Source organism: Suricata suricatta, chromosome 12 (genome assembly GCF_006229205.1).
Source record: "Suricata suricatta isolate VVHF042 chromosome 12, meerkat_22Aug2017_6uvM2_HiC, whole genome shotgun sequence".
NCBI classification, from domain to species: Eukaryota; Metazoa; Chordata; class Mammalia; order Carnivora; family Herpestidae; genus Suricata; species Suricata suricatta.
In genome coordinates this window covers 7,166,451-7,184,762 of record NC_043711.1, presented here as the reverse complement: position 1 = coordinate 7,184,762, position 18,312 = coordinate 7,166,451, and the positions used below count along the sequence as shown (strand labels likewise).

Here is an 18,312-nt window from a genome sequence, read left to right as displayed (position 1 = left end):
CCACCCATTGAGCCAGCCGGGTGCCCCTCTACTTAAAGAGGACAGCTAATCTTTGTACCCAATGTGGGGCTTGAACTCAGAACCCCGAGATCAAGAGTCCCATGTTCCACCAACTGAGCCAGCCAGGTGCCCACGTTCTCTGGCTATCTTAGGCCACTTCTGAATGGGATAACTCTGAATATACTCTGTGTTTTGTTGACTTGTATGGATGGAATTACTTTTGGACCATTCTGAAGTCTTCATAGACTCATCCCTGCCCTTGGGCCACCATAGCTGCCATCAGATTCAGACCACTTAAAAAAAATTTTTTTTCTAATGTTTTATTTATTTTTGAGAGAGACAGACAGCTTGAGCAGAGGAGGATCAGAGAAAGAGGGAGACACAGAATCCGAAGCAGGCTCTGAGCTAGCTGTTAGCACAGAGCCTGATGCAGGCCTTGAACTCATGAACTGTGAGATCATGACCTGAGCCGAAGCTGGACACTTAACCGACTGAGCCACCCGGGCACCCCTCAGATCACTCTTTTAACTTGTGGTTTTTACTTCAGCTTTTGCCGAATACATTCTGATGGACCCCAACCCAGAGTATGCGCCGCTGTTCAGCGTAATGCAGGAGAAGATCTACATCAGTAAGATCGTGGTGGAGTTCCTGCAGAGCAACCCAGACTCCACCTACGAAGACCTGATCAACAAGATCGAGGTGAGAGGCGCAGGGTCTTTGTAACCTGGGATGCGTGCCTAGTTTCGCGCGGCCCAGATGTTGCTAGGAAACTCCCGTCTAAAATCAGAAACTGTTTTCAGTTTGATTAGAACCGTTTTGTTCAAGCCTAAGAGGAACTTCTGATCTTTTTCTCAAAGACCACTGTTCCTCCTTCCGTGCTCAACCTGAATCGATTCACAGAGGACTCTCTCCTTCGGCACGCCCAGTTTGTGGTAGAACAAGTAGAGAGCTATGATGAGGCTGGGGACAGTGACGAGCAGCCCATCTTTCTGACCCCCTGCATGAGGGACCTGATCAAGCTGGCTGGGGTCACCCTAGGAAAAAGGTAAGGACACAGCAGGCAGAGAGACCAGGGGACCAGAGAAGGCGGAGTGTCCTGTGTGCGCCTCCCCAGGCCGCTAACACGATGGGAACCTCTGTCCCAGGCGCCTTGAGAGACGTCGGACCATCGGGCATTCTGCCAAAGAGAAGGACAAAGGCCCCACTAAAGCCACCACCACCAAGCTGGTCTACCAGATCTTCGACACGTTCTTCGCAGAGCAAATCGAAAAGGATGACAAAGAAGACAAGGAGAACGCCTTCAAACGCCGGCGGTGCGGCGTCTGCGAGGTAACCTCACCGGGCCGGGCGCCCCGCCCAATCAGACGCGCTCCTTTCTCCTGGCCGAGAGACCTGTCCCCCCCTCATTCCAATGTGACCCCAAAATAGCAGCTGGGAGGAAGTTACCTGGTGGGGGGTGGGGGAATGACATGCCTCATGGGACAAGCAGATTGACCAGGCAGCCGTGGAAAGAGGTGTGCTCGGGCACCGTGCTGTCACCCACTGTCACTCAGGAAGCCTGGCCACCTTGGTGGCATTTGCTCTGCCTGCATGGCGCTATGTCCCGAGGCGTTGGTGTGAGTGCAGAGGAAGGGGTTGCCCACAGAGGCGCCGCCCTCTCCACGGGGAGGACATCCCCCCAGGCTGGCCCCGTCTCCTGGCGTAACTTCCTCAGGACAGTGGGGCTCTGTCCGAGATGGATCGGAGGGCTTTTAATTTTTTTTTTAATTTTTAAAAATATTTTTTTTTATTTTTGAGACAGAGACAGCATGAGCAGGGGAGGGTCAGAGAGAGAGGGAGACACAGAATCCGAAGCAGGCTCCAAGCTCTGAGCTAGCTCTCCACACTAGAGCCCGACACGGGCTCGAACCCATGAACTGTAAGATCATGACCTGAGCCAAAGCTGGATGCTTAACCGACTGAGCCACCCAGGTCGGAGGGCTTTCAGAAGGCCCCTCTTCCTGTGGGATTCTTTCAGACTTTCTTCACTCAGTACTGGGACTGACTTCTCCAGTCGCCTGGCGAGGCGATGTTGTGGGATCTCCTGCAGGCAGATCTCGGCTCCCTGCACTTTGCAGAGACTGTTTTGCTGTGTTTTTCATGTCTAAACAGACAGAAGGTCTGTGGCAGCCCTGCATCGAGCACGTCAACTGGTGTCATTTTTCCAACAGCGTTTGCTCACTTTGAGACTCTCTATCACGTTTTAGTAATAGTCACAATATTTCAAACTTACTGTATTTATGGTGATCTGTGACCAGTGATTATAGCTTGCTGAAAGCTCAGATGATGGTTAGCATGTTTTTATCAATTTCTTTTTTTTTTTTTTTAAGTAGGTTCCATGCTCAACATGGAGCCAAACGCAGGGCTTGAACTCACAACACTGAGCTCAAGACCTGAGCCAATATTGAGAATCAGATGCTTAACGGACTGAGCTACTCGGGCACCCCATCAGTAAAGAATTTTTAAATTAAAGAATACATATATATATATATATATATATATTTAGATTTCATGCTATTTAGTAACACATTTAATAATAGACTGTTATTATAAATATGACTTTTACGTGTACTGGAAAGTCAAAAAATTAATTTGACTAGCTTTGCTGGAATTGTACCTGGAATATCGGAAGTAGACGGTATTTAGCTGACTTTGGACAAAGACTGAAATGCAGAAATACCACAGCTGCCTTCAGAACCTCTGTTCACACCGGGCTGGACTCCGTTTTTCCTTCTGTTTTAGTAACAGGAATTCACATGTTCTCCCCGTCTCTGGCTTTAGTTTCTGCCCCGCACACGTGCAGGCGCTGCGGGGCCTCCCAAGCCCGCACACCTGGTGCTGCAAGCGGTCCGTGTGGCCGCAGGTGCGCTGTGTGGACTCCTTCTGGTTACTCCACGGCGTTTCACGACGTGAACGACCCAGCTGCTTCGTTGTTACAGATGGTGCTGAGGCGACCTCGCTGGACGAGGCGTCTTGGGACTGTCTCTGCTTGGAAGCGGAGTCGCTGGGTGTGGGTTTGATGCTTCACTTTGGTCTAGAAACGTCTCGAAGGTGGGAGTGCCACCTTATCCGTGAGCGGGGCGGGTCCTCCGTTCTCCGCACTTGTCCCAGCACCTGTCCTGCTGCTCAACTCTCACCAGCCTGGAGAGTACGAAGGGGATCTTGTTCTAACCTTCTTTTTCCTACTTCCTTAATGAGGGCAAAAACCATTTTTTGAAACGGTCCTTCACCAAAAACAAAAAAACTGCTGATGAACAGTTACTAACGGCCATTTCATTCACTTCTTAAATACTTTTCCAGGTTTGTCAGCAGCCCGAATGTGGAAAGTGTAAGGCGTGTAAAGATATGGTTAAGTTTGGTGGCAGCGGACGGAGCAAACAGGCTTGCCAAGAGAGGAGGTAGGTCTGCCCGGCGCTGCTCTCCTAGCGGAGGAAGAGGAGCTGGGACGGGGGCTGGGACGTGCGGGGAAGGCGGCCCTCCCTCGTCGGGCGTTGTCACCGGGCCTGTCCCCGTTACCCGACCAAAGCGGCCCCCGTCGGTTTTACTTACTTACCACCGGGGTCTTGCCTCTAACCACGGACTCCACAGGTGCCCCAATATGGCCATGAAGGAGGCCGATGACGATGAAGAAGTTGATGACAATATTCCAGAGGTGCCGTCCCCCAAGAAAATGCATCAAGGGAAGAAAAAGAAACAGAACAAGAACCGGATCTCTTGGGTTGGAGACGCCGTCAAGGTAATCCTGGAGAAGACCTAGCCTCCTGCCGCACCTCCGAGCAACAAGTCGTGCCCCGTGTTGAGGAGCCTGAGCCCCGAGCGGAGAGGCCTGCTCGTTTGCCCGCGAGGAGCAGGGCTAGCGAGAGGCCGGAAGTGTGCTGTTGCTTGGGTGCCCACAGAGCCTGTCTTCCTATCCTTCCAAACTGGGCACTTGACGCTGTCCTAGGACGTGTCCGGCTCGTTCCCCTTCAGAGCTTGTTTCGAAGGGACCCGTCGCTGTGCTGCCCACCCGGCCTGGGAGAGGGTGTTTTGTGGCACTTGCAGATTGCCTCCCCATTGTTCTGCGATTGTCCATCTAAGGCATGGCTCCTTTGGCCAAGCCTGAGAGCGAACAGTCTCTCTGCTGCTTCCTTGATGTCTGGAAGCCAAAGATGTGTGTAGCGTGAGGCCTGCCCTGCCTGGATGTGGCTGAGGGGGGCTGACCCCCTCGTATAGGAGGACAGGCACCTGCTCTGTCCAGTGAGCGGAGGGCTGGAGGGAGGCGGGGGCCTTGGAGGCTCCCAGGAGGCAGCACATCGGAGTTGAGACCCAGGAGGTTGGTGAGACTCTAGCCTCACAGAGATCTGAGGGGGAGTCAGGGCAGAGGCCCTCTGAGGGAAGCTAGCTTTTTTTGTGGAAGAAGTAGGTCCTTGTGGCTGACACAAGTAGGGCCTTGTGGCCTTAGGACCACTGGGAGGGGTTCGGACCAGCTCTGTTCAAAGTCAAATGCAGGAATCTGATTTGCTGCTGGCACTGGAGGGCAGGGCTGACGAGGGGATGTGAGTGAAGGTTTTCTGTAGTAGCCCAGGGCGGTAGAGCTCAGGGCTTAACAAGACTGTCGGAAGGAAACTTGGCTTTTACACAAAACAATAGGAACAGGAGGGTCAAGCCTAGCATAGACCTTTAAACCTATCCTCACCTGAAATGAAGCTCTCGTTTTCAGATTGATGGGAAGAAGAGTTACTATAAGCAGGTTTGCATCGACTCTGAAACCCTGGAAGTGGGGGACTGCGTCTCTGTTATTCCGGATGACTCCTCAAAACCGCTGTATTTAGCCAGGTTTGTACCGTTGCCTTTGCCTGACTTCAGTCCACGCCCTCCTGAACATCTAGGAGATGCTTCTGTGTGAATAGCAGCAGCGGCTCTGTGCCCTGGGCTAGACACACGGCAAGTCCAAGTCCCCTCAGCGGACTCGGTCCGGGTGCCAGCCAGGTTAGTAACTCTCTTCTGACTCCAGAGTCACTGCGCTGTGGGAGGACAGCAGCAACGGGCAGATGTTTCATGCCCACTGGTTCTGCGCGGGGACAGACACGGTCCTCGGAGCCACGTCGGACCCCTTGGAGCTCTTCCTGGTAGACGAGTGTGAGGACATGCAGCTTTCGTACATTCACCGCAAGGTCAAGGTCGTCTATAAAGCTCCGTCAGAGAACTGGGCCATGGAGGTGAGTGCCCGGCGCCCCTTGGCGTGCCCTCCCCCCGCCCTGCGTGGGCTCGTGGCTGACACCAGGTCCTTGTCCTCAAAGGGAGGCCTGGATCCTGAGGCTCTGATGGGGGAGGACGATGGAAAGACCTACTTCTACCAGCTGTGGTATGATCAGGACTACGCGAGATTTGAGTCCCCTCCGAAAACCCAGCCAACGGAGGACAACAAGTACAAGTGAGTTCGGGCCCCGGGTCCCCTCCGAGGGGCCTTCCCCGCGATGCTCCAGGGCCCTGAGCCTGTCTGCGTCACTCTGGTCTCGGACGTGCTTCTGTCTGGTGGGGTTTCTTTCCCCTGCGGATCGGAGACCAGACCTGGCTGCAGTTGCGCTGAGTGACAGCCTGGGCGTGGAGTCGTTCTCACGAGCCGCTCTCCTGCCTGGAGCAGAGCGCGGCTTTCCGTCTTTGGCCTCTGTGCGCCCGCGTTCCCTCCCCGGGTCTCGCGTGTCTCCTGCTGTTATTTTCTTTCAAGAGTGGTGACTTTGATTCCATTTCATTCTAGCTGATAAGTGACTGCTTTTAGGGAGGCTTGGTTGTCTGTCTTTTTTTTTTTTTTTTTTTTTTTTTTTAATGTTTATTTTGAGAGAGAACAAGTAAGGTAGGGGCAGAGAGAGTGAATCCCAAACAGGTTCCATGCTGTCTGCGCAGAGCCCGACGCAGGGCTCGATCCTATGAATTGGGAGACCATGACCTGAGCCGATACCAAGAGTCAAATCCTCTAGGGTCGCCTGGGTGGCTCAATTAAGCATCCAACTTCAGCTCAGGTCATGATTTCATGGTTTGAGTTCAAGCCCCGCATCGGGCTCTGTGCTGACAGCTCAGAGCCTGGAGCCTGCTTCAGATTCTGTGTCTCCCTCTCTGCTCCTCCCCCACTCATGCTCTCTCCCCTCCCTCTTCTCCTCCCTCCCTCTTCTCCTCCCTCCCTCTTCTCCTCCCTCTCTCTCTCTCTCAAAAATAAATGAATGTTTATTAAAGGGGGGGGGAAGAGTCCCACCCCCGACCAACCAGGTGCCCCAGGAGGCTTGGTTGTTTAAATTCTTTAGATGTGCGGTGCCCAGTGCCTCACTTGTTTTCACGGTGGCACGGCTGGTGGGGTGAGGCTGGGAGGGCTGGCTTCCATCTCTCGGGGGTTTCCCCAGTCAGCCTGGTGCTGCCTCTTGACTTGATCTGTAGCTCTCCTTTAAGGACTTATGAATCAGAAATGTTGAATTTTACCAACTAGCTGTTCGGCCTCTGCGGGGAGCAGAAGGACGCTCCTGTGACACGGAGCTGTGCCCGAGCCACTCTGCGTTTTGCTTGTGGCGTATTCTTTTCTGTATTCCACGTTCTGTTTATCCCGGGGTTTTTATATCAAATTCTTCAGTGGAATTGGCTCGTCATTTTCTTGTGTCTCCTCTCTGGTCTTTGGTCCCAAATAAGTGTTTTCCGAGCGTGGACATCAACTACAGCAAAGCCAGGTTCTGCAAACGTGCTCTGCTGGTCCTCGAACCTCTGGTCTAAGGCGCTTGCCGCCACTGCGGCCACTGTCCCCGGTTCAGCGCCTCTCGTTTCTGTCGTTGGCCCCTTCAGGTTCTGTGTGAGCTGCGCCCGGCTGGTTGAGATGATGCAGAAGGAGATGCCCAGGGTCATGGAACAACTGGAGGACCTGGACACCCGGGTGCTCTACGGCTCGGCCGCCAAGGACGGCATCCACTATCGAGTGGGCGACGGCGTGTACCTCCTCCCCGAGGCCTTTACGTTCAAGTGAGTGCCTCTGAGGCCCAGGCCCGTGCAGGGTGGGCTCTGCGCTGTGTGTCCCCAACCCTGTACCCCCAGGACCAGGGGCTGCTAGTGTCTGCGGCCACCAGCAATATCCCGGCCACCAGCAATATCCCGGCCTCCAGGGGAGAGGGGCTGTGGCAAGTCTGAAAGAAGTCCGAGAATGTGCTGGCCGAGTGGGTACTAGTGTCTGCTGGGCAGAGACCCATGTCCCAGCGGTTCCGCTCTGTCACCTGGGAGGGGTGTCACCTGCCAGGCTCTTGGGATGAAGTGAGTTAAAACGAAAGCACTTGAGCACAGTGCACGGCTTAAAGTCAAGATCGGATGAATGTGAGTTGCAATCCCATTTGCCAGGAAGTATCAAGACCTCTGTACATGTCAGGACTGGGGCTCTTCAGGGAGAAGTACAGCGGCAGAATTTCTACACTCGATCCATTCTTTTTTCCTAAGAACCAGCACGTGGTTGAATCCCAGCCAATGTTTTCTGAACTTCTCAGTGTCCCGACTTGCAGTTCCTGAAGCCCTAGTTCCCAGTTCAGTTACTATGAATCAGAGCGTGGGGGGCAGGCTCCTCTCAGCCCCGTGCCGCTGGTGCCCGTGCCCCCATGAGCCCCGGCTGCCCTCGCTGCTGAGGGGAGCCGCCTGTGGTGCAGACACGTCCACACGGACGCGCAGAGCCGCCTTTGGAGCCCGGGGGCCTAGGGGGGGCTGGTGGAAACCACGGCGGCTGCTTTCCTGAACAGCCTTGATGCCTGCAGCTGGATCCGATGACTGGCTCTACCTCCATAGTCAGGCCAAGTTCAGCTTGCCCAGGCCGTGGGTCTCCACCCCACACTCTTTCCAGCATTTCCTCTAGGTCAGCACCCCCGTCAGGAGAGCATAGGTCGTGCCTTGGTAGCAGCCCCACGGCTGCACAGGTTTCCCTCCTGCCCGGGCCATGTGTCCCTCGTGGTTCAGCAGGGCACTTGGCCTGTCGGGTCACTGGGGACTTGGGCCGGTGGAACCAGTGCCTTCTCGGGGTGGCTGGTCCAAGCTGCGGCGGACCTGCCTGTGGCGGTCCACCGTTCCTGTCCAGTGCTGTGGTGTGTGCTTTCTCGTGCCTTCTCCCACTCGCTGGGCAGAGTGAGGCAGGTGCAGGAAGGGCTGTCCTGCCCTGGGGCCAGAGCAGGAGGCTGGGCCTGTTCAGAGAGCAGCAGGGCTACCACGGCCGGCAGCGCACAGGTGGAGAACACCCACTTTAACCTGTGGATGAGGTTTAATCTTTGTGACTCTCCGGGCACTCAGCTGCACTGGTTTATAAGGTATTCGAATTTAGGTAGTAGTTGTTATTGGCGGGTCCTGCTCAGGGAATTCCTCTTGTGGTTTTGTGTTCAGTTATGCATAACACTGGCTTCTCCGCAGCATCAAGCTGTCCAGTCCCGTGAAACGCCCGCGGAAGGAGCCTGTGGACGAGGACCTGTACCCAGAGCACTACCGGAAATACTCCGACTACATCAAGGGCAGCAACCTGGACGCCCCCGAGCCGTACCGCATTGGCCGAATAAGAGAAATCTTCTGTCCCAAGAAGAGCAACGGCAGGCCCAGTGAGACCGACATCAAGATCCGAATCAACAAATTCTACAGGTCAGTGAAGGCCTCTGCTCCTCCAGGATGGTGGTGGACTCTTCTGGAAGTCTGAAACGGGGCTTAAGAGCACACGCGGTGTTCTGAGATTTTGGTAGGGGTAGCTGTTCTTCTGCATGTTCCTAATTATCGGGTGGAGCTGACAGGGACTAGAGTTCTATTGCAAAGCCCTGCTTTGGACCTTCGTTGTCAAGCTGCAGCGTTCTCTACCCCAAAGGAATCCTGAAGCAGAAAGTCGAGGGTGTGACAGAATGAGCAGTGGAATGTCCTGGCTCTGCCTGAGACGCCCCCAGAGAATCTTGAGCTCTATTTACTGTCGTCCGAGTTCAGTCCCTCTCCCCCCCCCCCAGGTCCTCCCTGCTCTGTCTTCCTGTTCTTTCCTGGTGCCTCTTCCTGCTTCGGGGCTTTCTCTCCGTCTAGCCTCTTCCCAAGGCCTTCGCTTCACTCTTTTTTTTTTTTTTTTTTGGGGGGGGGGAACCCTAGGAGTTCCTATTGGTCAGGAGCTAACCTGAAACTACTGGAGATGGGTGTAAGGTTGCTTCCTCTCTTAACTAACATATATCAACAGTCATTTGTACCTGTAGAAAAGAAACGAGTCCGCCGAGTGTAGGCAGGAAGAGGAAGCTCTAGATCCTCAGGGGGCGGCAGGCAGCGCTGCTCGTGACGCAGGGCCGGGCTGCTTGGGCTGCAGTCGCCGGTGTGAGGAACAGGCAGGCCATTTCCTGAGTTCGTGGCGAGGAGTCGCACTCTGGTGGCGGTACCATTTAATCGTCAGTTAACAGCCAAAGAGAATTGCTAACGAAGAGTCTTCATGTTCAGGCCAGAGAACACACACAAGTCTACACCAGCAAGTTACCACGCGGACATCAACCTGCTTTACTGGAGTGACGAGGAGGTGGTGGTGGACTTCAAGGCGGTGCAGGGCCGCTGCACGGTGGAGTACGGGGAGGACCTGCCGGGCAGCGTCCAGGACTACTCCGCGGGGGGCCTGGACCGCTTCTACTTCCTCGAGGTGGGACCCTGGGCTACCGGAGGGAGAGGCTTCAGATCACAGTCAGAGCCCCCCTGAACGCAGTTGACTCACCCAGAGTATGAATCAATGGCATTCAGGTTCTTCTGGAACTTAACAATTCTGGCTTGGGGCGGGGGAAAAAAAAAAAGAGGGAGGGGCGACTCGGTCGAGTGAGTGTCCAACTCGATTTTTGGCTCAGGTCGTGATCCCAGGCTTGCAGGATCAAGCTGTGAACTGGCCTCCGCACTGAGCAGGGAGCCTGCTTTCCCTCTGCCCCCTCCCCTGCTTGTGGGCATGCACACTCTCTCTCTAAAATAAGAATATATAATGTATAATATAGACGCTGGCACATCCTTCTGCATTTGCAGTTTCTTTGGAGACTATTAGATGGCCTCCACTAGCCCTGCTGATTCTTTGCCTTAGGGAAAGGTGCCCCTTCCCTTGCCGGACTCCTGCCTGCCTCGGTCCCGTCACCCAGGCATCCGCGGCCAGGGGAGGTCTGTGCCCCTGGGCAGTGGCCCTGGTGACGGAGAAAGGATCCGGGAGTCTGTCGATGAAGCTGTCACTTCTAAACTGTTGGAGCCTGGCTTTTCTGTGTCCAGTCCCCGGAAGCCGGCACATACCTGGGTTTCCCCAGGCTCTGCTGTGGGTGGCCTCATCTGTCACCTTTCTCCTGTTTTCATAATGAGCAGTCCAGGTGCTTTGAATGCAGGAAGACCAATGCAAACTATTTATATTCTAGAACTTTTTCCCCCTGTTTGCAGTGTAATAAAACCAGAGTATTTTCACTGATGGCTAGTCACTTATGGCCAATTGAGGGAGAAATGAAGTGGATCTTTATCAGACTCACGGAAGTTGTCATTGTTAGAGAAGGGGCCAGAGTGTTTCTCTGCCACACTGTCCTGATGCTTTCCCTCTCAGGCCTATAATGCCAAGAACAAAAGCTTTGAAGATCCTCCCAACCACGCCCGCAGCCCTGGGAACAAGGGGAAGGGAAAGGGTAAAGGTGAGTCCTTGGGCACAGGCTTCTTTCCAAGTCTGCCTGACGTAATTGGGGGGACTGATGGGTCGTCTGCTATGAAAATGCCTCTGATGGTACCTCCTCCTTTGCTGTTAATTCAGAATGGGGGTTTCGGGGCCGCAGGTTAGGGCTCGAACTTGACCTGTGGCTTGTTCCCTCCAGGGAAGGGCAGGCCAAAGTCTCAGACGTGCGAACCAAGTGAACCGGAGGCCGAGATTCAGCTGCCCAAGCTGCGGACCCTGGACGTGTTTTCTGGCTGCGGGGGGCTGTCGGAGGGGTTCCACCAAGCAGGTGAGTGCCCCGGGGTTTCCTCTGCAGAGCTAGTCAGACCGGATCGGGCAGGTTCTGCCTTTCTGGCCCTGGCCCCGGTTGTGCCTCGAGCATGATTCAAGGGGGTTCTTAGCACGTCTCTGTCCTCGTCTCTGCCAGGCATCTCGGAAACCCTGTGGGCCATTGAGATGTGGGACCCTGCGGCCCAAGCATTCCGGCTGAACAATCCCGGGTCCACGGTGTTCACGGAGGACTGCAACGTGCTGCTGAAGCTGGTCATGGCCGGGGAGACGACCAACTCTCGCGGTCAGAAGCTGCCTCAGAAGGGAGACGTGGAGATGCTGTGCGGGGGGCCGCCTTGCCAAGGGTTTAGCGGCATGAACCGCTTCAACTCTCGTACCTACTCCAAGTTCAAGAACTCCTTGGTGGTTTCCTTTCTCAGGTAAGTGAGTAGAAGCCCCTGTGCTCAGGGCTGCCTGGGGGGGTGGGGGGTGGGCAGCAGCTGGATGAGCGGCGTACCCGCTGAAGGCCTTGTGTGGAGGTGAGGCGCCCAGCCTTCGCCTCCGGGGAATTCGTAGCTGGCTTCTTGCCGGGGAGACTTGGAGAGCCAGCAGGTACCGCTTGCCAGCGAGCAGACATTAAGGATTTGGGCGTCGTTTCGGGCAGAGGGGTCTTCCTCTTCACTCGGTGCGTGCGGGTGACCCTCGTAGTCTCTCCCACCTCCCACAGCTACTGTGACTACTACCGGCCCCGCTACTTCCTCTTGGAGAACGTCCGGAATTTCGTTTCCTTTAAGCGCTCCATGGTCCTGAAGCTCACGCTCCGCTGCCTGGTCCGCATGGGCTACCAGTGCACCTTCGGCGTGTTGCAGGTGAGCTCTCCCAGGGAAGTGGGCAGAGCCGGGCGGCCGCTGTGGAAGGAGGGGGCCTCGGTGACCCCTGGGCCGCAGCAGATGGTCTCTACCTGAAGATAGAGTTGGAAGGGACAGGCCTGTCGTGCAGTGACCTGGGTGCCAGCACGGTGGGCCTGCACGATCCGCTGTGAAGCTCGCGGGGTCTGGGGAGGCCGCTGCCTCTTCCTGGGGGTCGCATCCTCGTGCCCGAGCAGGGGTGTGTTTCCAGCCCTTCCTCTTGAGAGGGAGGCGTGGGCGGCTGGCTTCGGGGCTCTAGGAGCCGTTTGATCCCCGCGGCGGCGGGCGGAGGAAGTGAGAATGCAGAAGTGTGCGCAGATGAACCGTCACGGGGTGACAGCGGTCTCTCTCCTGGGCGAGTGTACACGGGCACAGACCTCGAGAGGGTGGGGGACCGCGCTCCCGCTGCTGGGCGCTCCGCCTGCGCGGACGGAGATCTCGGGCGACCCGACGGAACTAGGCTGGGTCTGAAAGGCAGCTACTCTGTGCAGCCGTTTGGTAACTAATAGCACAACTAAAGCTGAAACAACGCTCACACGCCAAGTCTGGCGGGAAGGCAGTGGGGCGTGTCTGTGCGAGTGAGCGCCGGGCTGCCTGCCCCCCGCCCGGGCCTGCCCCCGTGGGCCTTGCGCTCACCAGCCAAACCCTGTTGGCAGCCCTTGGACCACTTCCTGCTGGGTGGGTGGCAGGGCTCCGCGGGCACTCTGCCCGCCCCTCTCCCCAGTGGGGAGACCACGGGCTCCCTCGAGGCTCTCGAAAGAGCTGCCTGGAGTGGCCGCAGGGTTTACCCCGTCTTCCCCAGAGGCTGGCGGCTGCCGCACGAGGCCTTCTGTTTCGTCTGGTCCCTCTTACTTGTTAAGAGTGATCCTACCTATGGGGCGCCTTGGGGGCTCAGTCAGTTGAGCGTCTGATGTTGGCTCGGGTCAGTAGTCCAAACCCTGCGTTGGGCTCTCTGCTGTCAGGGTGGACCCTGGAGCCTGCCTCAGATTGGGCATCTCCCTCTCTCTCTCTCTCTGCTGCCCCCCGCCCCCCCCAACATTAAAAAGAGTAAACCTGCAGAGCTAACGAGGGGCTGGGTGGGGGTGCTGCCCGCTTGACCGTGCGTGCCTGGCCCCTTCCCAGGCTGGGCAGTACGGCGTGGCCCAGACGCGGAGGCGGGCCATCATCCTGGCCGCGGCCCCCGGAGAGAAGCTTCCCCTGTTCCCAGAGCCACTGCACGTGTTCGCGCCCCGGGCCTGCCAGCTGAGCGTCGTGGTGGACGACAAGAAGTTCGTCAGCAACATAACCAGGTGGGGACCGCCTCCCCACGGCGTCGTGGCGCTTGTTACCCGGGAGGCGTGGTGGCGGCGGGTCTCTCGTGGGCCTGAGCGGAGAACGTGTCAGAGTGGACAGCGTGCGGGGCCTGGCCTGCCGCACGGGTGCTTCACTGCGTCTGGTCCACTCGGACCTCTGATGAGTGCTGCACACAGGCCACGGCCCGGCCCGGCTGCAGTCCTGAGCAGTAGACCGGCTCTCCGAGGATGGCCGCCCACGTGACCTCGGGTGGCCCTTTGCCTCAGAAGCTAGGCCACCCTCCCTGGAGAGGGTGGGGTCGGCAGTCCGGACGTGGCACCTGTAACGTGAGGGACGGTAGCCGCCTGGGTCCCCAGAGGCGTCAGCCGCGTGCTCTGCTCTTGCAGGCTGAGCTCGGGCCCGTTCCGAACCATCACCGTGCGGGACACGATGTCCGACCTCCCCGAGGTGCGGAACGGAGCTGCGGCGCAGGAGATCCTGTACAACGGGGAGCCTCAGTCCTGGCTCCAGAGGCAGCTCCGGGGCTCCCAGTACCAGCCCATCCTCAGGGACCACATCTGCAAGGTGAGCGGCCGCGCGGTCGGCCCGGTGCCTCGTGAGCAGGAGCCGCTGGTGGGAAGCAGCTCCTGTTCTGGGCCCCTTCCGGCTGCTGCTCTGCTCGTGGTCCTCCTCCTCCTCCTCCTCCTCCTCCTCCTCCTCCTCCTCCTCCTCCTCCTCCTCCTCCTCCTGTTCCTCCTCTTCTCGCCACCGTCTGTGCCCTTGGGGCGGCAGCACCGTCGGGGGTGGGGGGGCGTCCACTCCTACAGTAGGTGTCTGGCCCCCGCTCCCTCTGACGGGCCTTGTCTCCTGCCGCCCCTGTTCCGTGTGTTCTCCCAGACGTGCCAAACCCGCTCTTCCCCTCTGGTGATTCTTCTCTGATCCTGCAGGGCTCAGCCCACACGGCTCCTCCTCCGAGAAGCCCTGTCAGCTTGCCCCAAGCTGTCCTTTCACCCATTTCCCCCCAGTCTCTGCCATGTCCCTGCTCGGGCATCTCCACGGCACATGCAGCCCACAGGTCGACGCTTGGGGCTGCCCTTGGTGTCCCCGTGGGATACATGCCCCTCCTTGGTGGTTCCTGGTGCCCAGGAGGGTGGTGCCCGGCCTACCGTGGGTGCTTAGACGCTCCCTGGATGATGTGACACGGGCCTGCGGCGCCTTTTCAGGACATGAGTGCGCTGGTGGCCGCCCGCATGCGGCACATCCCTCTGGCCCCGGGCTCGGACTGGCGCGACCTGCCGAACATCGAGGTGCGGCTGTCCGACGGCACCATGGCCCGGAAGCTGCGCTACACGTACCACGACAAGAAGAACGGCTGCAGCAGCACCGGGGCCCTCCGCGGGGTCTGCTCCTGTGTGGAAGGTGGGGGCCCCGCGCTTCCCGGGACAGGCCTTGTCCCCAAGCCCCGTGGGTTCTGCCCCCCTGCCACGGTCCAGGGGGCTCAGGGGGAGCACCGTTGTCGGGGGTCTCCTGGCAGGAGGTACTGGGGCCCCGGGCAGGGCACAGACACGCCGGATGTCCCTGCTTTAGGCAGTTGCTGAGAGCATCGAAGCCGTGAAAGCTTTGGGGACAGGGACTGTCGGCTGCTCTGTCCCTCCTGCTCGGTTACCACGGTCTCACCGCAGCCCCTCTCTTGCAGCGGGCAAAGCCTGTGACCCGGCGGCTCGGCAGTTCAACACCCTCATCCCCTGGTGCCTGCCGCACACCGGGAACCGGCACAACCACTGGGCCGGCCTCTACGGGCGGCTCGAGTGGGACGGCTTCTTCAGCACGACCGTCACCAACCCTGAGCCCATGGGCAAGCAGGTGGGCCTGCAGGCCCCCGTGGTGCCTGGGGGGGGATGGAGGTGGGGGGCCCTGGGGAGCCTGCCCTCCTCACCTCTGTCCCCCCGACCTCTGCTGATGGAGACTGGCCCAGCCTTCGACGCCTGAGGCTACAGTTCTCTGTGGTGCAGTTTCCTTCCTGCCCCGAACGCAGGCGGGCCCAGGCCCTGAGGGACATGACCCCCCCCCCCCCCCCAGGGCCGCGTCCTCCACCCTGAGCAGCACCGCGTGGTGAGCGTGCGGGAGTGCGCCCGCTCCCAGGGCTTCCCAGACACCTACCGGCTGTTCGGCAACATCCTGGACAAGCACCGGCAGGTGAGCGGCGGGGCCGGCTCTCCTGTCCCCGGGCCAGGTGCCACTGAGCCCCTCCTCAAAGCCACCCTGACGGACGGGGGCCCCTCTGTGTGACCAGGGCAGAGAGAGGCTCACAGGGTCACTTCTTTTTTTGTTTTTTCTTTAAAAAATTTTTTTTAATGTTTTACTTATTTTTGAGAGAGAGAGACAGCATGAGCAGGGGAGGATCAGAGAGAGGGAGACAGAATCGGAAGCAGGCTCCAGGCTCTGAGCTGTCAGCACAGAGCCCAATGCGGGGCTCAAACCCACAAACTGTGAAATCATGACCTGGGCCGAAGCCTGATGCTTAACCGACTGAGCCGCCAGGGGCCCCTCACCAGGTCACTTCTGAGGGGACACGGAGCACCCGGTCCTTGTGGGCTGGCCGGCCTGGTGCCTCCAGGCGGGAGAGACCCTGTCTGCGGGGCTCGGAGTGCTCACGGCTCAGCCAGCGCTCCGTTAAGCGTGTTGGTTGCTGCTCACAGCTCTGAGGCAGGTTCAACCCACAGGAAAGTTCCAGGCCCTGAACCTCAGCGCTGGAGCAGATGAGGTGTGCTCAGGGTGGGGGGAATCGGCAGTCATCCCTGATACTCTGGTGTTAGGTTTGCTGTTTCTCAGACGGGCCTCCGTCTAAGGGGCGCCTGCCCGAGGCTCCCACGGCGGTGGGACCCGGGTCCTAGCGGCACCCCTCCTGGTGTCAGCACACAGCCCCTCTTCGCTGGGCTTGAAGCAGGGTGGTCTCCGTGTCTGGATTGGAGTTTCTCTTAAGCCCATTAAAGGTCCCTTTTCTGTGGGTGGGTCTGGACACAGGGTTCTGGGTGGGGAGGTGGCCAGTTGGAAGATCCCAGCGCTGTCCTGGTGGCCCGGCTTTGGAGGCCCAGGTGAGTCTGCTCCCATCACTGCCCTCCTTCACCCCTGCAGGTGGGGAACGCTGTGCCGCCGCCTCTGGCCAAAGCCATTGGCCTGGAGATCAAGTGCTGTATGTTGGCCAAAGCTCGAGAGAGTGCCTCAGGTACGGCGGGAGCAGCTGGCGGGCCCCTTCCCCGGGCACGCGGCCTGGCTCTGCTGCCGACCCGGGCCGGGGACGCGGGGACACCTGTGGGCAGTGCGCAGTCTCCGTGCTGTTCAGAGTTCTTACTTGGGGGGCCATTGGCCTCAACACCTGGCCTTAACCCAGTTCTGGACTTCCTTTTTTTTGTTTTTAATTATTTACTTATTTTTTGGCATATTTATTTTGAGAAAGACAGTGAGAGGGGGAGGGGGAGAGAGAATTCTAAGCAGTCCTGTGCTGTCAGCACGGAGCCTGACCTGGGGCTCGAACCCACGAACCGGGAGACCTGAGCCAAAATCCAGAGTTGGATGCCACCCAGGGGCCCCGATTTGGTTTGTTACACTCGCCTGTTGCGTAGTGCAGTGCTGTGTGTGTGCTCTGCGGTGACCTTACCTTTTATTTCTCTTTAGTGAAAATCAAGGAGGAGGAAACCACCAAGGACTAGTTTTGCCTTCCCGTCACCCTTGTTTCTGGCACCAGGGATCCCCAACATGCACTGATGTTGTATTTTTAACATGTCAGAATCTGTCAGTTCCAATGTGTTGTACACGGTGTTTGTGGCCTTGGCTGACATGAAGCTGTTCTGTGAGGTTTGCTTATCAACTAACGACCTAGTGATCAAACTGTGCAGTACTGTGTGCATTCTGGATTTTAAAAGTTTTTTATTATGCGTTATATCAAATCTACCACTGTACGGGTGGGAATTAAGACTTTATGTAGTTTTTATATGTTGTAATATTTCTTCAAATAAATCTCTCCTATAAATCGCCCTGGCTGCTGACGTGTGGTTTGTAAGGGGCTTCTGGCTGATGCTTAGCTGGGTCCAGATGGAAATGGGCTCTCGGAGCTGCGGGGACCCCGGAGAGGGATTTGTCTGAAGTGGGATCACTCCTCATGTGTTGGGCCGGGCCTGGGGCTGGGGGTTGAGTGCTTCAGTTCTGGCCGATGAGACCCAAGTGGAACGTGCTTAGTGTGGCTTCCAGGGAAGCCTTTTAAAGGAACAGCCCCCGTTGGCCTTGCCCATTCATTGTAGCCCTTCTTTGCTCCAGAATGGACTGTGACACCTGGCGGAGCAGCAGCCATCTTGGGACCATGAGGTCAGAAGCCCCGGGTCCTGGGTGGTGGGGTAAGAAGAGAGGAGCCCTGGCCTGGCCCCCCAGACAGACCCTTCATCTAAGAGTCTGGTAGGTTGGCTTTTTCAGTCCTTTCAGCCTGATTCAATCCTGGATTCTAAAACCATCAAACCTCTTTGGTTTGTCTTTGGGAAAGGACTTGCTGTAAAATGCCAACATGGCAGAAGCAGACCAGGTGACCGTCACCAGCACACACGACACAGAGGACCAGCGTTAGGGTGTTATGTAACACCTGTCCTACTGGCCCTATATGTAAATGGTCACTCGGCCCCTCAGCTGTGGCTCCCTCCCCTCCCAGATGGCTTAGTCGTAAGGCTGAAGGACTCAGCACAGTACTGGCACAGCCCCTAAGGCCGAAGGACTCAGCACAGTACTGGCACAGCCCCTAAGGCCGAAGGACTCAGCACAGTACTGGCACAGCCCCTAAGGCCGAAGGACTCAGCACAGTACTGGCACAGCCCCTAAGGCCGAAGGACTCAGCACAGTACTGGCACAGGCCCTAAGGCTGAAGGACTCAGCACAGTACTGGCACAGCCCCTAAACTACCTGCTCCTCCTCTGTCATCTCCTTCAGGGAAATAGCGACGGGTCCCTGGGTGGGGCGGGGGAGCTGTTTTGTTTCTACTTCAGAAGCTGTGGCTGACCCTACCGCCCTTGAGGTTTTTGTTGTTTTATTTATTAACTTAATGTTCATTTATTTTTGAGAGACCGGTGCAACTGGGAGAGGGTCAGAGAGAGGGGGAGGGAGGCACAGACTCTGAAGCGGGCTCCACAC

At 57.4% G+C, this 18,312-nt stretch overlaps 1 protein-coding gene across 4 annotated transcripts in view; it reads left to right on the top strand.

The window, feature by feature from the left end:
- The window catches only part of DNMT1 (DNA methyltransferase 1), a 46,611-nt gene extending 29,437 nt beyond the window's left edge, over positions 1-17,174 (top strand). For all 4 annotated transcript variants that reach the window (XM_029916274.1, XM_029916273.1, XM_029916275.1 and 1 more), the window contains 22 exons: positions 548-699; positions 858-1,045; positions 1,146-1,329; positions 3,340-3,437; positions 3,628-3,775; positions 4,739-4,854; positions 5,033-5,237; positions 5,319-5,452; positions 6,844-7,017; positions 8,434-8,655; positions 9,475-9,667; positions 10,589-10,673; positions 10,851-10,979; positions 11,118-11,400; positions 11,688-11,829; positions 12,991-13,157; positions 13,548-13,725; positions 14,364-14,559; positions 14,837-15,003; positions 15,220-15,336; positions 16,276-16,366; positions 16,816-17,174. In XM_029916274.1, the coding sequence (XP_029772134.1) occupies positions 548-699; positions 858-1,045; positions 1,146-1,329; positions 3,340-3,437; positions 3,628-3,775; positions 4,739-4,854; positions 5,033-5,237; positions 5,319-5,452; positions 6,844-7,017; positions 8,434-8,655; positions 9,475-9,667; positions 10,589-10,673; positions 10,851-10,979; positions 11,118-11,400; positions 11,688-11,829; positions 12,991-13,157; positions 13,548-13,725; positions 14,364-14,559; positions 14,837-15,003; positions 15,220-15,336; positions 16,276-16,366; positions 16,816-16,850 (3,404 nt within the window). In that variant the 3' untranslated portion in view covers positions 16,851-17,174. The remainder of the gene's footprint in view (positions 1-547; positions 700-857; positions 1,046-1,145; positions 1,330-3,339; positions 3,438-3,627; positions 3,776-4,738; positions 4,855-5,032; positions 5,238-5,318; positions 5,453-6,843; positions 7,018-8,433; positions 8,656-9,474; positions 9,668-10,588; positions 10,674-10,850; positions 10,980-11,117; positions 11,401-11,687; positions 11,830-12,990; positions 13,158-13,547; positions 13,726-14,363; positions 14,560-14,836; positions 15,004-15,219; positions 15,337-16,275; positions 16,367-16,815) is intronic.
- The last annotated feature ends 1,138 nt before the right edge of the window (positions 17,175-18,312 follow it).